This window comes from Vulpes vulpes, chromosome 13, assembly GCF_048418805.1.
Source record: "Vulpes vulpes isolate BD-2025 chromosome 13, VulVul3, whole genome shotgun sequence".
NCBI classification, from domain to species: domain Eukaryota; kingdom Metazoa; phylum Chordata; class Mammalia; order Carnivora; family Canidae; genus Vulpes; species Vulpes vulpes.
In genome coordinates, this window is record NC_132792.1 from 134,740,290 (window position 1) to 134,756,481 (window position 16,192).

General features: G+C 36.4%; 1 protein-coding gene and 1 pseudogene across 1 annotated transcript in view; both read right to left on the reverse strand.

The window, feature by feature from the left end:
- The window catches only part of SLC9C2 (solute carrier family 9 member C2 (putative)), a 98,515-nt gene that overhangs the window by 21,127 nt on the left and 61,196 nt on the right, over window positions 1-16,192 (reverse strand). The window contains exons 13-18 of the mRNA XM_026001276.2: window positions 14,049-14,146; window positions 12,983-13,102; window positions 11,207-11,405; window positions 10,307-10,495; window positions 7,384-7,533; window positions 2,052-2,103 (exon numbers count right to left, since the gene is read on the reverse strand). Coding sequence (XP_025857061.1) covers window positions 2,052-2,103; window positions 7,384-7,533; window positions 10,307-10,495; window positions 11,207-11,405; window positions 12,983-13,102; window positions 14,049-14,146 — 808 coding nt within the window. The remainder of the gene's footprint in view (window positions 1-2,051; window positions 2,104-7,383; window positions 7,534-10,306; window positions 10,496-11,206; window positions 11,406-12,982; window positions 13,103-14,048; window positions 14,147-16,192) is intronic.
- Window positions 891-1,918, reverse strand: LOC112921869 (small ribosomal subunit protein eS1-like; annotated as a pseudogene).

Genomic DNA, 16,192 nt, shown 5'->3' on the forward strand with positions numbered 1-16,192 from the left:
ATGCATATAATGTATATATAATGCATATAAATCTGTTAACACAGTTCCTGACATAATTAGCATTTGATAATCAGTTGCAGTAACCATGTGGGAACAGGTACTTCCTTTTACAGGACTAAATCAAGAGAACTTTGTAATATTACATACTAAATCTAAATCTAAAGCATAATATGAGACAGCAGCCCCTAGGCCCCTAATCTTTAAAAGCACAGAAATAAATATCTACCTATATGAAAGGTAATAATGGATCCTGGATTTTTTGAGACAGTGCCAAAATTTCTGACACATCTCCAAATTCATAATTTTATCACTAGGCCATGTTCTTCCAATTTTGATTTGGAAAGTATTATCCCCATAAATCTATATGGCATCTTACAAAGTGGTTTTACTTGATTTCTTTTATAATTTCCATTTATGAAGGACCTACTGTATGCCAGGCTCTCTCCCAGAAACTTTTGCACACACTAAGAGCCTGGTCTTCCGCCCCTTGTGAGGAAAGCAGACTCAAGAAGCTTTGTATAAAATCCTAAGACTCCTGCTGCACACTTCAACTGAAGTAGAGTGCTTATGGATGCTCAGAAAATGACATCTCTTGTAGCCCCACATTCCTGAGTATCTTTGCAAGCAAAGTAAAACAAAACAAAAACACCCTTTGTCAAATGTAATTTTCATGTGTCTTTTTCTTATAGACTTAAGGAATCTGATCTTGCCACTTTAATACACTTTCTACACTCTTCATTCTTTCCTCTATGCTCCCATAGCAAATACATGACCTGCTTTAACTTTCTGCAATTGTCTACTGATACTCTCATACCCTCCATTATGCATTTTCGGCATACCTGGCCTATTGCATGCATTTGATAAATGCTTTTTTTTTAAAACATCACAAATATGTTTTTATTTGTCACCATTAAATGTCTGAATTTTAAACAGATTCTTGGACTGGTGGTTCATATCCATCAGCTCGTTCAACTTTAGCACCGGTCTCATCCCCCGTAGCTTTTCCAGAACTACTACCTTCACCATGAAGCTCCATGAGTTTTCCCAATTCAAACTTGGGCTTCTTCAGCATTTTTACTTTTCTAACAAAAACATCATGTAGTGGATAAATAGACTGACAAGCTTTTTCTATATCTTTTCTGATGCTGTCTGGAATCAATTTATTGACCACTTCTTTCAAGTCATTTGTTTGCACCTCTTGGGTCATGATTTCCATCATCTTTTTCCGGATTTGGCGGACCTGTTGGTGCTGAGCGTAAGAGGTCTTCCGAATCTGATTATTGCGTTTTTTAGTAAAACCAACACAAAATAGACGAAGCAAATAACCATCGGTAGTCTTTACATCAACATGAGCTTCAATCATGGTCTGCCATTTTTTTGACCGTGGAGCACATTTTGTCACGGGTAAGATCCATGCCATGGAAATTAGTCAGGCAGTTTTTGCCCTGCACATCCTCAGTGATTAGCTTGAATTTCCTAAATGCAACTTCATCATTCTGCAGATCAGCAAAGCTAACTTCAAAAACACGACCCTTGAGACCATCAGACGCAATTTTGGTTCCTTGAGTTCTTGTGACTAGTGTTTTTCCAATATTTCTTATATTGAACACAGCTGGCACTTTCACATCATACCAATCTTTCTTAGAAAATGGATCAACCACTTTCTTCTTGGCTCCCTTTTTTTTTTAATTTTTTTTTTTTTTAATTTATGATAGTCATACAGAGAGAGAGAGGCAGAGACACAGGCAGAGGGAGAAGCAGGCTCCATGCACCGGGAGCCCGACGTGGGATTCGATCCCGGGTCTCCAGGATCGCGCCCTGGGCCAAAGGCAGGCGCCAGACCGCTGCGCCACCCAGGGATCCCCTTGGCTCCCTTTTTGCCGCCTTTTGTAAGGCGCTTGCTCTTGCCCACCGCCATGGCGCTGCTGCCGATAAATGCTTATTGAATGAATAAGTGAGTAATTGAAGGAAAGCATGAACTTTTCTTACCTTGGTTAAATTATGGAATAATAAGGTGTGATTTCAGGAAGTCAGATATTCCTACTACCTACCTAGTTCTTTGACAGCATCTCGTTTGTTGGTTTCCAAAATTTCATATAATTTCTGCAAGAAGTCAAGAAAGACATTAATTTTTTATTACACCAACTGCATATCTGGCTTTAAAATCTGAGAAAAAGAAGAAATCTCACTAAATTTATGATTTGGGGAAGATGTTTAGCTCAATTCTCTCCTCTGTGCCAATTCTGCTGCTTTCCTCACTCATGCTCCCACTCATGTTAACAGTGAATAGTGTGCAGTCAGTAGCCTGCATAACTACTGGACTAGCCTTTCTCGGAAAAGATTAGTGTGCATTTCACTGTGCACCAAGGAGAATTCTCACAGATAAAACTCCATTAAGAGAGAGCCAACTGAGCAGCTTTTTGGGCAGCCAGTCTATTAGGAGCATAAAAACAACTGCAATAATGAGAAATGATGGTATTGATTAGTTCCATGATTCCTATAGATAACTCGGCATAATGAAGAAATGGCTCTACTCCAAGGCTAACCATGGTGTTCAATCATACAGTAGGTATTGGTCAGATGCCCCCTATGTCCCAGGCACTGCTCTTCATGGAGCTTATTCTCCAGCTTTAAATCTTTCTGGAGCTTTCACTTGGCAGCAAACAATCCACAGTTCCCTAGGATTGTCAGGTACAAATGACTGAAATCCTTCACCCAGTTAATACACAGCATAATGCTATTTACAGGAAAGAATAACAAATACAGTGCTATTTTACTGGTTTGCTTTATATATTTATATAATTATATATCCATTTTAGGGGTATGTGGGTGGCTCCACTGGTTAAGTATCTGCCTTTGGCTCAGGTCATGTTCCTGGGGTCCTGGGATTGAGCTCCCCAGCTGGTTCCCTGTTCAGCAGGGAGTCTGCTTCTCCTTGTCCCTCTACACCCGCACTAGTGATCTCTCTATATATATCTCAAATAAATAAATAAAATCTTTTAAAATAGTTTATCTATTCATTCGAGAGAGAGAGAGAGAGCATGCATGTGTGAGTGGGGTGAGGGGTAGTGGGGGTGGGGGGATAGAGAGAATCTCCAGCAGACTCCCCACTGAGCACAGAGCCTGACATGGGGCTCCACTCCAGGGCCTTGAGATCAAGACCTGAGCTGAAATCAAGAGTCTGACACTTAACCAACTGAACCAACCAGCCACCCCTACTGGCTTGTTATCTAAAGTTTAAGTAGCTAAAGTTAAGTTTTTGTTGTTTTGGTCTAGAAAAATCACATGTAATAAATATAAGATTTATTTATTTATTTATTTATTTATTTATTTATTATATTTGAATATAAGATTGAGGTATACAATTTTTATTAAGTTGCTTCTTTTCACTTGATAACACTGAGTCAATATTGGGAAGGTGCCAAATTAATGGCCTGTCTATGACACCTACACACTCTGGTCCCACCCTGCTTGCACAGGGGCTTAGGTAGCTTCCAAGACCCCTTCAAATCAAACTGGATCAATAGCAACTCCGTAAAAACTCTATAGAATGACCTGCACAACAGAGCATAGGAACTGACTCCTACCCACAAACAGTACATAATCATTTAAAGCCTGGACCTACATGTGACTCCTCTAAAAGTGAGCTGCCACTGGTTAGTTTTTGAACCACATCACTTTCAGAGTAAACACAAGTTTGATATCTAAATACATCTCAAAAAAAAAAAGAAAAAAACCACACAACGTTTAAATCTTTACTGAAGTCTCTTTTATAAATGCCAAAGGGGAATTTGTTTTATCTCTTATACTTTGAGGCAAGTGCCCCCAAATGTCAATGCCTTCTCCCAAACTCCTCAAAACACATTACCTCCCATGACTGACTGCTGTTTTCTTCCCACCTCTTCCAGTTTCTGAAATATTTTCTTCTATGAATAGCTCTATCTTCTATTATAGATCCATCTAGACTTTCCATACTTTTGTTTTGTTTTCTCTAATATTCAAAGTACATCAATAAGACAGAAAGAATTCTGTTGCACATTTGATCCAATAATTGGTATTTCTGTAATAAATCTAGAGAATAGTTCTCTAGCCTATCTATAAAGACGTTAGATGCCTTGCTAAAATTCAGCTATACTCTTTCTATAGTGGTCGCTGATCATAAAAGAAAACCTTAAATTCTAAAGATATTTAACAACATGTCTTCCTATATGTTTTAGAAATTAAAATTAGGGGTACCTGGGTGGCTCAGTCAGTTAAGCATCTGCCTTCAGCTCAGGTCATGATCTCAGGGTCCTGGGATAAAGCCCTGCATCAGGCTCCTTGTTCAGTGGGGAGTTTGCTTTTCCCTCTCCCTCTGCCCCTCCTCCCCACTCATATGTGCTCTGTCTCATTCTCTCTCTCTACCAGATAAATAAAATCTTTTTTAAAAAAAGAAATTAAAATTAAAACATTAAAGTAGGTAACTTCATAGCCTCCTTCCCTCTTCTGGATTTAATAAGGAAAGAGCCTCTCTTTCTTGGCTGAGGCCCTGAGGTAACCAATGGTCATCACAAAAATAGGCACAACAAGCAGAAGACGTAACGCTCAGCCCATTCCTGATTTTATGTATACACAGAATCATTAGATCTAGGGCTTTAGTAATCAAGATTTAAATTATCAGATTAAAAATCAAGAGTCTCTCCTAGGCTGAGAAAATACCCTTCAGCTATTGATACTTGTCAGTCTGGACCCCTCACCTACATACCTGAAAATGTAACCAAAAATCACCAAACATTGGGCAGGATAAACAGGATGAAAGACAATAACCAAACATGACAAAGAGAAGAATGAACCTCAAGGAAGCACTAATACAGGAGACCAACAATTTTTAAATAAAGAGATTCAATGGAATATCACATTTGTTTAAAAAAAAAAAAAGAAAGAAAAAGGAACCAGTCTCAATGAAAAGAAGCAATCACAGTACTTGGAGATCAAAGAGTGTTCAGTCAAAAAAGAGGAGAGAAAATGTAATAGATGGACTGAATATCAGAATGAACACAGCTACAGACTAAATTCAGAGCATGAGAAACCAAGCTGGGGGATTCTCACCACAAAGAGGAAAGACTTGGAAGTTATAAGAAAACTTGAAACAAGGACTAAATCCAGAAATACAAAAAAATTGTTTAAAAGGGTGATGAAAGGAGAAAATAGAAACCTAGGGGAGGGAATAATCAAAGAAGTGTTGGAAGAAAGATGGCAATGTTCTGATTGTGAAAGCTCCAAGTGCTGTGTAGGGTAACTATTTATTTTTAATTGTAATTTTTTTTTTTATTTCTTAAGTTATGTCCCCCACTCAATGTGGGACTCAAACTCATGACCCCAAGAGTCCCATACTTTACCAACTGAGACACCCAGGTAACACAAAAATTTCTTTAAGATTCATTTATTTATTTTGGAAAGTGAGAGAGCATATAGGCATGATATAGGCATGAGTGGTGGGGGTACAATAAGAAAGAATCCTCAAGCAGACTCCCCCTTGAGCACTGAGTGCAACTTGAGGTTCAATCTCACAACTCTAAGATCATGACCTGAACCAAAACCAAGAGTCAGACACTTAGCTGATGGAGCCAACCAGGTACCCCTAACTTTTTTTTTAAATTATACCTAGACACAATGTGGTAAAAATTCAGAACTCCAGGGAGAAAATTCTATAAGCCTCTAAATGGAGAAAGAAAAGTCACCTACAAAAGCACAAGTAAAATCAGACTTATATAATCAATGCTGAAGACAAATGAAAATCTTCAAGAAAATAGTTTTGGACAGTGAAAAGATTAATTATGAGAGCAAAATACAAAGATTTTTGCATGTGTAAGCCCATACATCACCTTGAAAAAACTACTTATAGGAATCTTTAATAAAAAGAAAAGGAAAAAAGAGGCTCACATGGGACTCCAGAAAGGATGGCTAAGGAATATAAGCTAAAGGACGAGAGGAAGATAGTTTAAGAAACATTTTTTTTTAAATCAATCCATTTGACTGTTTCATTTAGAAGAGTCTCTATCAAGTAGCAGATATTTAATGATATTGATCATATTTTGTTATGGATTGAATCAAATGATAGGTTCTAAAGTGAATGTTATATAATCATAACAAAGTAAAGGTTTTAGTTTTCCATGTATGGAGTCATTTATTGAAAGAATGAAGACATAATTATACTTACAGAATAAAATGTAAAATCTTTTCTTTGTAAAAATAATAGCTCCAAAAATTTAAGATTGGGAGAAAAATAAAAGGCTAAAGGAATATTCTAATCTCTTTACACTTCATGGCAGAGAGTAAATAAAGGCTGTTTAGAGATAAATCAAGAATTAAATACATGTGCACATTATTAAAATTATTATGGCAAGCAGTGGAGGAATTAACGCAAGAATGGTTACAATGGGCTATCTCTGGGAAGCAGTAGAGTGGAGGGCAGGAAGGGATACTTTTACTTCTTGTATTTTATTACCTTTGAGTTGTAAAATTCTGCATGACTATTCTTTTACCATCTTTTCCGTGTTCTCTCCTGTCTATATATATTTGGATTCAAAGACCTTACCTTTCAGGCCATGCAGAGCTACTGAATATTTTTTTTTTTCAACTCAGGGCTTGAACTCACAACCCTAAGATTAAGAGTCAAACTCAGCTTAACCAACTGAGCTGCTCAAGTGCCCTGCCACTGAATATTCTTAAGTAGACAGTCACATGTGAAATTTGAAACATTGCTCTACAAGTTTGCAGAGTGTCCTGGGTCGACAGTCTTGCATGAGGAACCCAGCCAGGAAGTGATTCACTCCATCTTCAAGTTCCTAGTATGCTCACATCCTCATCTCCCATTTGGTACATACCTCATACTGCCTGGAAATGAGGGTCTTGAATGATTAAATAAATAAATAAATAAATAAATAAATAAATAAATAAATACATACTACTACTCAGCCATTCTTCAGCACCAGCATTTCAAGTTTCCACTGTCAAATCTTTGTTCTTTTCCCCTCTCTTCCTCTCTCCACTTCAGACCTACTCTTACTTTGAAGACTTGAGTTTTGATTGCTGCATGATGCCCTTTCCAACTTACCCAACCCTTTAGAGTATTACAAAGGCAGATGAGTCTCTAGTCTGTGTTCAGAAAATAAAAGCAAAGGGTAGATTTTCTTCCGTGAAGATCATAAATGAGTTTGATAAAGATACCTGACATTTAAAGAGTAAAGACTCCTCTGCAGGCACCTCTTATAACATAATAAACAATTGAATCCTCTTCACTTGTAATTTATCTGTTGGGCCAAATATATGTAGAAGTAGTCTTAAAAGATATGACTATACCCAAGTGATTGTTTTCCCAAATGACCAGTGCTTGTCTCTCACCTGATATATTGATTCTCGGCTGGAAATTTGTTTTATTAGAAGTTTGGTATCCTCTTGACTTTTGACATAACCTTTTGTAATACTATACATCAAGCGGAGGCGCTTTTTGATCTGCACATCTACAATATTTATCAGCAGTGGTATTATTAACTGGAACAATGAAGAGGAAAAAAAGTCTGAAAATTTAATGAAGAAAAGCACCCTCGAAGGCAAGTGTTCTCAAAGTATCATCTTAGGGAACAGTGACACTGCCCAGAGATGTATTTGAAATGCAAATTCTCAGCCCCCTACCCTCCAGACCTGCTACACCAGAAATTCTGGGGATGGGGCTCAAAAATCAGTGTCTTAACAAGTCCTCTAGGTGATTCTATCTACACTCAAGTTTGAGAGCCACCCTTTAAAGAAATGAAAGGTCAATGAATAATTGGCTCTGTAGCTTTAAGAGGAAGTCCCACCACTGTCTTTACCCCCATTCTCCACACTCCCAGATTTCAGGAGACAAGACTGGTGGTGGTCCCTTAACCTGTATGACAATCACCAACCAAATCAACCATCCTTCAGTTTCTTGACTTGCAAGATAAGGAACATAGGATATTAAAGATAATTCTTAGCTCTAAGTTTCTCAAATCATAAGCTTAGGCAAGAGAGTGTAGTGATTGAAGAGAATGGTGTTTTAAATATAATACTTTGGAGATTCAAGTGCCAGCCCTATGACCTGGAGCAAGTTACTTATGACCTTGAGGATTCTGTCTCCTCATCTATAAAATAAGGGTAATGATAGGTAAGGACCCAACGTCCAATGGAGCAGCTCCTCACAGCTGATAGAAACAATCACAGAGACAGAATCAGGTCAGAAAACAGGGTAGATGGTGAGGGACCAGGTCACAAAGGAGGAAGGTGAAAAGAGCAAAATAACATCAAAGCAGAGGAATTACAAGAGCAGAGAAAGAAGAGATTTTTAGCTGCTTTTATGGTTGTGTAACTTTGGGCAGAGGGAGAGATAATAAAGAGGATTTTTAGAAAGTTATTTTCCATGATGTGCTGCCACCCCTTGAGCTGTTCCTAAGAAGATCTAAAGTAAAAATCTCCAATATTCTTCCAAGCTCTCCAATATAGGTTTCTTTTGAAAGCCACATTGTACTGAGACTAGCTATTAAAGCACCTGACTTCATATAGTGGTAACATCTACTTCACAAGGCTATTGCCATAATTTAATTAGATAATGTGTGTCAAGTGCTCTGCACAGTTCCTGGAACATAGTAATTGCTCAATAGAAAGAGGTCATCCTGATTATATTAATTCCTTAAATATACCTCATGGAGATTTGTCAAAGCATGGTGGACACAAGTAGCAACTGTTTCACACTCTGAATAGAGTTGATTTCCACAATAGATCATCTTTAAATCTTTACTTCCCTCAAAGAGACATTTCACAAGGTATTACTTCTACAATAATTATTTTGCCTTCATCTGCATCCAATTTCTGTATAAAAACTGATTACCTAAGGAAGCCTCTCCCTTCCATTTTAAGACTTAGCCTCATACTACACATCCTGACTTCTAACATACTTTGTGTTATGGTGGGGTTATACATTATGTAGACACTTGGCTGTAAACTTAGCTCATAAAGCAAAAATCACAAATAATCAAAATTACCCCTTAAAGCAGGTTTTCTGTATACAACTCTGCATGGTAACTCTTAAGAATAGCAAAGCTTGGTAACATTGATATAGAATCAAGAAAGGAATAGACAATAAAGTCTACAAGTCTGAGCATTCAAACAATTTTGCCTTTAAGATGACTACTAAATTTCATGGAGAATAGGAACTAAATGGAGGATTCCAAAATGAACACCTTTTGTTACTAGGGTGTTTTTCAGCAGTTTTTTAAATATCAATTCTTCATAACTTCAATATACCAATAAACTTGTCTGACATAATAAGAATTAAACAACTCAAAAAAAATGGAATGGCAAATGAAATCATCTAAAGCTCCCAAGTAAAAATCTTATATAAGAAATCTTCATTGGAAAGAAAGGAGATTTAAGAGCTGAGACTGGAAAACTGAAAATCTACCTTCAGAATCAAAACCAGAGGCATGGAAAGAAGGAATAGTAGTTGTTACAGAGATTGAAGGCCACAGTAAAATTAAGCTCCCTAGACTTTATGCTGCATAAAAGTAGCCTGTAGAGAAAATATTTTCATGTTTCTGCACAGTTAGGGCTTTCTAGAGAGCAAATTTTACTAAAACTTGGAGAACTTGTTTCTGGGTCACCCCACTTCAAGTGGCACCAAATTTTAATTTATTCACTCAACAAGTATTTTATTAAGAGTTTACTATATGCGGGATCCCTGGGTGGCGCAGCGGTTTAGCGCCTGCCTTTGGCCCGGGGCGCGATCCTGGAGACCCGGGATCGAATCCCACGTCAGGCTCCCGGTGCATGGAGCCTGCTTCTCCCTCTGACTATGTCTCTGCCTCTCTCTCTCTCTCACTGTGTGCCTATCATAAATAAATAAAAAAAATTAAAAAAAAAGAGTTTACTATATGCTAGGCACCATTCCAGAGCCATGGGTTACATCAATGACCAAAACAAAGATTTCTACCTCATGGAGAGTACATACAACATACAGTACAAAAGTAGTAAGTGCTGTGAGAAAAAACTAAACCTTAAGCAGATAGAGGAAGGTCAGGAAGATGGGATGGGAAGCTGGTATGTGTGGGGGGAGCAGGTTGCCATTTCACACAGAGTGGTCAGGGAAGGCATTCTCTCTGTGAGAAGGTGAGAATGAACCAAGCAGACACCTGTAGAGACAGCGCCAGAAAGACAGCTCCTTCTCTTGTTTCCTTCAGAATAATGAGGTTTCTAAACACATTTAACATACAGTGTAGAAAAAAAAACAGTATTTAGAAATGTGATATTTTACCTTGATGAAAGGAATAAACCTAATTATTCTGAAATATCCTAGTATTACTGTCATTTGAATAAGAGCAAAGTTGTCTGGTCTCAATTTGACAAAGTATATACAAAAGATATCAATGATTCCAACAAGCATGATAAGAAACTCCAAAGTATTCCAATATTGATGAAAATACTTCCTTTTCAAACTTATTATCTATTTAGAAAACAAATAGAATGTACGTTATTTCATAGCACCTATGCAATAATGGGGGTGGGAAAGCATCTTCAGAATTAGCAGTTCAATCCTCAACTACAAGTGAGTTGTACTCCAAAAGTTGAGTTTTAAGTTATTCATTTGGAATTCCAAAAATTTTTTTTTAATTTCCAACTTCAAAAATTATAATTTGATTCAAAATATATATAATGTATAATGAAGTTGAAATGCCAAAAGCAAGCAATTAAAAATAGCAATAAACAGAGTCATTGCAACCATCTTAATAATAAAGTATAAAAACAGTAATGCTGACAAGTCGTCTTCAAAGCATTTGTCCTAAAAAGCAGTTCTCATCTTATGACAAGGACCTAGCAAGCCAATTTGGGTTTATTCACTTATTCGTTTTTTGCATCATTAGTGAGAGCATTTGAAGGAAACAACCATTTGTATTTTCTATCTGGATTTCCATTTCTCTTGCACGTCAATTGGATTCGCTCCACTTTTATGATGCTTACCTAATATCCAAGACCATGACTATAATACTGATTTCATTATTAAACACAGAAAATTCAGAAAGATTATTAAAATTCCAAGATCCTATCAACTACTACATCAAATGGCTTCTAGTATCAAGGTATTTCAATAATATGACAAAAATAGATTCAGAAACATCTGAATTGTTCTTTTCATTGGATACATTTTGAACAGTACCTTCATTGCTGATTGAAATATGTATAAAAAGACAAAATAGTTGTTCACTGACATAAGTCCTGACACATTTAACTCTCTTGCCATTGGCCATAGATGCATTATCATAGGATAAATGTACATTACTGTTATAATATGTCCTGCATATTCAAATTCTTCTGAAAATACCACATGACATACAAAAAGCAGAAATTTATTATCCCTGAAAAAAAGAGAGCAATAAAATGTTAGATCACATTAAAAATAAAGCAACTGAGGGACAACTGGGTGGCTCAGTGGTTGAGTGACTGCCTTTGGCTCAGGGCATGATCCTGGAGTCCTGGGATTAAGTCCCACATTGGGTTCCCTACATGGAGCCTGCTTCTTCCTTTACCTGTGTCTCTGCCTCTCTCTCTCTCTCTCTCTCTCTCTCTCTCTCTGTGTCTCTCATTAATAAATAAATAAAATCTTTAAAATATATATATATAAAACAATTGAGACCTGAAGTTCAACATTTACTTTAACAAATCATTGATATTAATCTGGAGAAGATTATAAGATATAAAATATAAAATAAATAAGCAAAAACCTAAACCTTCAATATACAATAATCATCATAAAGATAAAAATATAGCTGTTACTCATCTCTATCAGGATGGGGAGCATTTTTCAAAATCAAGGCAAATAGTACATAAGAAACAAGGCAAAGATTCATTCATCAAAAGCAAGAAGCAGAGAAAAATGTCAACATCACTTAAAAGTAAGAACAGGAAAAAATATTCTATTCAGTAATTACCGTGATGTATTTTTTTTTAATTTTCCAACCCATCCTAAGTAGAGCCTAAAAAAAGTGGTTACCTGGGTATATGCTACGATCCTAGGATTTTAATTCTTTATATATCTCTTTAAACTTGATACATAGAAAAAAGTAAAAATATTATCAGAATTTGTTATGAAAGGTATGTCAACACCCACTTAAAAGTTAGTAGCATGAATATTTCTGGCATTTCTCACTTTTACATCTTTTGTTAACAGAAAAACCTTGTCTTCCTGCTCTAAAAAGTAGATGAGTTCACAAGTTGTAATAAAGTGAGGAATTTACACCAGTTAAGTAAATCTATATCTTGTGATGTTTTAGAAAATTGGTTACAGATATTATTAAGGCTATGTTGTATTTTTCCTAGTTATGGACATCAACAGAACCACCCCATGGCATGGATGAAATTGAGAGGAAGATATAGGCCATGAATTTGAAATTTCTCTCCTTTGCCCAGTGTTATACCCAGAAGAATATGAAAGCAGCCCAGTTTGCAATATCACCCTAAGACATGGCAATTACCACTTAAAGAGTCCAAATATGACCATTTTTTAAAAAATACTTTATTTATTTATATTAGAGAGACAGAAAGTGAGAGCATGAGCATAAAGAAGAGGGAGAAGCAGGCTCCCCACAGAGCAGAGAGCCCCATGTGGGGCTCCATCTTAGGACCTGGGATCATGACCTGAGCCAAAGGCAGATGCTTAACAGACTGAGCCACCCAGGTGCCCCTGACCATTCTTTTCTTTTTCTTCTTCTTCCTACCTACTCTCTAACAGAGGTATCAACAAAGTTGCTAAAATAGAGTGGAGGAAGAGAAGCAAGTGCTCTGCTCCATTACTACTCCATCAATAAAAGCTGGCCATAGTATTCGCTGATTTTTTTTTAATAAGGAAAATCAATGTAATCAATGCTGACAATGTCAGCATTTGTTGGCTGGTCATATTTTTAAGTATATTGCTATAAAGGTTTATAATACTTACCCATATAGAATAAAAAGTCTCTTATCTTTATGATATTCCAAGGAAGTTAACATGTTTTTAAACTTTATAAGCCAACTTCTAGCTCTTACATAAGTTGAAACATCATAAATACTCATGAATCTAACAAAGAAAAATATACATATATGGTAAAATAAAAATCAAGTGCTATACTTTTGGGTGATATAAAAAGGGAAAGTTTATTAAAAAGATTTATTAAAAATGCTCTGTCCTGAGTCTTTGTATCCATCCACATACCCACCCATGGTGAGGTACAGGAAACCCCTGCTGCCTCTGGTCCCTGGAATCACTCTTGACCTGAGGTAGTATATAAGTACAGCCTCTCCAGACTAATTCTTTGGGGTTCAGAATCAAGCTCCCCTTTGTCATGCCTTGCCTTACCCAAACCTCTCCAAGACCCTGAAGGCCCCCTTCCCAAATTTTAGGAACTGATGTTAAATCTCCCAGATAGATCACCAGATTGCCAAAATATTGACTATCCCCTGGCAGGATTGCCCATTATTGCTCCATCCATAAGCTTTGTCCTGGACCATCCATTAGCTAATGCTTTCCAGGACTACGACCAGATATTGACATGTCTCTAAGATAGTCAAACTTTGCCCACCAAATTTAATTGCATCTCTCAGATCCATCAGTTGGGTCAGTTCCTTCAAGGCTTATCCCACCTGTCTAATGGCAGGTTCCACACTTCTCTACCTACCCTATCCAGTAGCTTAGTAAAGATGATATAAAGAAAAGATAAATATAATAGTATATGAAACTACATAGGTTCTCTTTCATGGCACCCCTAGTGTCTTATCTAATTACACTGTAGTCAGATCTTCCACCAGAATCTCCTAATGTCACCAGAGTTATGAACTTTCAGGAAAAAAAGTATAAACAAGTAAAATAAGAAGTAGATGGATAGACAGGTGGATGGAAAGAGAGATGGAAGATAGGTGAGATAAATATATTGATCAATCTAGACATTTAACTCTGAGTTTGATTCTTTTTTTACTATATACCTATTTGATTTTGGAAATAACAATATAAGAGATATTATACTCACTTTCCTTGGATGGGGCGAAAGCTTTTGGTTGCACTAATTAATATCCGGGCTGCCTCTACACTGAGGATTCCATCGTTACATTGTTTTTCAAAGCTACTCTAAACATACAATTTGAAATAAACATTACAAAGGACCAAAACATAATATAATATATTCTGTTTGACCTTTACATAGCCCTCACTATTATTGTTGAATTCATTATAGGAAAATATAATATATAATATATAATATAAATATTTTTAAAATCCCGTAGCAGCAAATAAATTTCATTCAGTTTAAATGTTTACTGAATATTCACTTATTGCAAAGTACTTTCCTGGATACAATAAAATATACAAAGTTTCTTAGCTCAAAATCTATACAAGTCAAAGAGTTTTTCTTAAGTAATATAAATAGCACCATAGCATCATCTTTCTGCAGCAAGATAATGCAAAGTATTAATTCAAAGGTTAACTAATCATCTCAACTTCTTAAAGAACTACCAAGAAAGAAAAGTACACTGTGCTCTTTTTTCCCTTTTTTCCAGGTTTATTGTGATATAATTGACATAACATCGTGTAAGTTTAAGGTGTACAATGTGATGACTTAATATACTCATATATATTGCAAAATGGTTACCACATAAAGTTAGTTAATATAACTTTTTTTGTATGTGATTGTGTGTGATTTAGGATCCACTCTCGTGGCAACTTTCAAGTCTATAATATAGAATTGTTATAGTTACCACACTATAGCCCCAGAACTTATTCATCTTATAACTGGAAGTTTGTAGGCTTTGACTAACATCTCCTCCATTTCCCCTACCTCCCAATCCCTGGAAACCACCATTTTACTCTGTTTCTATTAGTTTGGCTTTTTTTTTCTTTAAGATTCCACACATAACTGAAATCATATAGTATTCGCCTTTCTCTGACTTATTTTATCTAGAACAATGCCCTCAAGTCACAAATGGCAGGATTTCCTTCTGTTCTGTGGTTGAATATTATTCCACTAGATAGATAGATTATAGATGATAGATAGATAGATAGATAGATAGATAGATAGATAATATACATTTTCTTTATTCATCCTTCAATGGACACTTAGGTTATATCCATGTCTTGGCTATTGTGAATAATGCTGAAAGAAACATGGGACTACAGAGATCTCTTTGAGATCCTATTACCATTTCCTTCTGATGTATATGCAGAAGTGGAGTCGCTGGAATATATGGTGGTTCTAGCTTTAATTTTTTGAAGAATCTTTATATAATTTTCTGTAGTAGCTGTACCAATTTACATTACTATCAATGGTGCACAAGGGTTCCTTTTTCTCCACATCTTAGCCAACATGTATCTCTTGTTTTGAGGGGGATATTCAGCCTAACAGGTGTGATGTGATATAGTTTTTTTTTTTCAAGTTTTTATTTTAATCACCCAGTGGTCTTCAGGACAAGTGCCTTTCTTAATACCTATCACCTATTACATTCATCCCCCTGCCAACCTCCCCTCAGTTTGTTCTCCATAGTTAAGAGTCTGTTTCTTGGTTTGTCTCTCTCTATATATTTTTTTCCCTTAGTTTATTTGTTTTGTTCCTTAAGTTCCACGTGTGAGTGAAATTATATGGTATTTGTCTTTCTCTGACTCCCCATTATACACTGTAGCTCCATCCATGTCGCTGCGATGATATACCACTTCTTTATCCATTCATCAATCAGTGGATACTTGGGCTCCTTCCATATCTTGGCTATTACAAATACTGCTGCTATAAACATAAGGGTGCATGTATCCCTTTAAATTAGGGATTTTGTATTGTTTGGGCAAATACCCAGTATTGTGATTCCTGGATCAGAGGGGAGTTCTATTTTTAGCTTTTTGAGGAACCTCCATAATGTTTTCCACAGTGGCTACACCAGTTTGCATTCTCACCAAAAGTATAAGAGTGTTCCCCTTTCTCCACATCCTCACCAGTACATGTTGTTTGTGTTGCTGATTTAGCCATTCTGACAGGTGCGGGGCGATATCTTTCTGTAGTTTTGATTTGCATTTCCCTGATGATCAGTGATGATGAGCATCTTTTCATGTATCTGTTGGCCATCTGTATGTCTTGTTTGGAGAGGTGTCTGTTCATGTCTTTTGTCCATTTTTTAAATGGATTATTTGGGT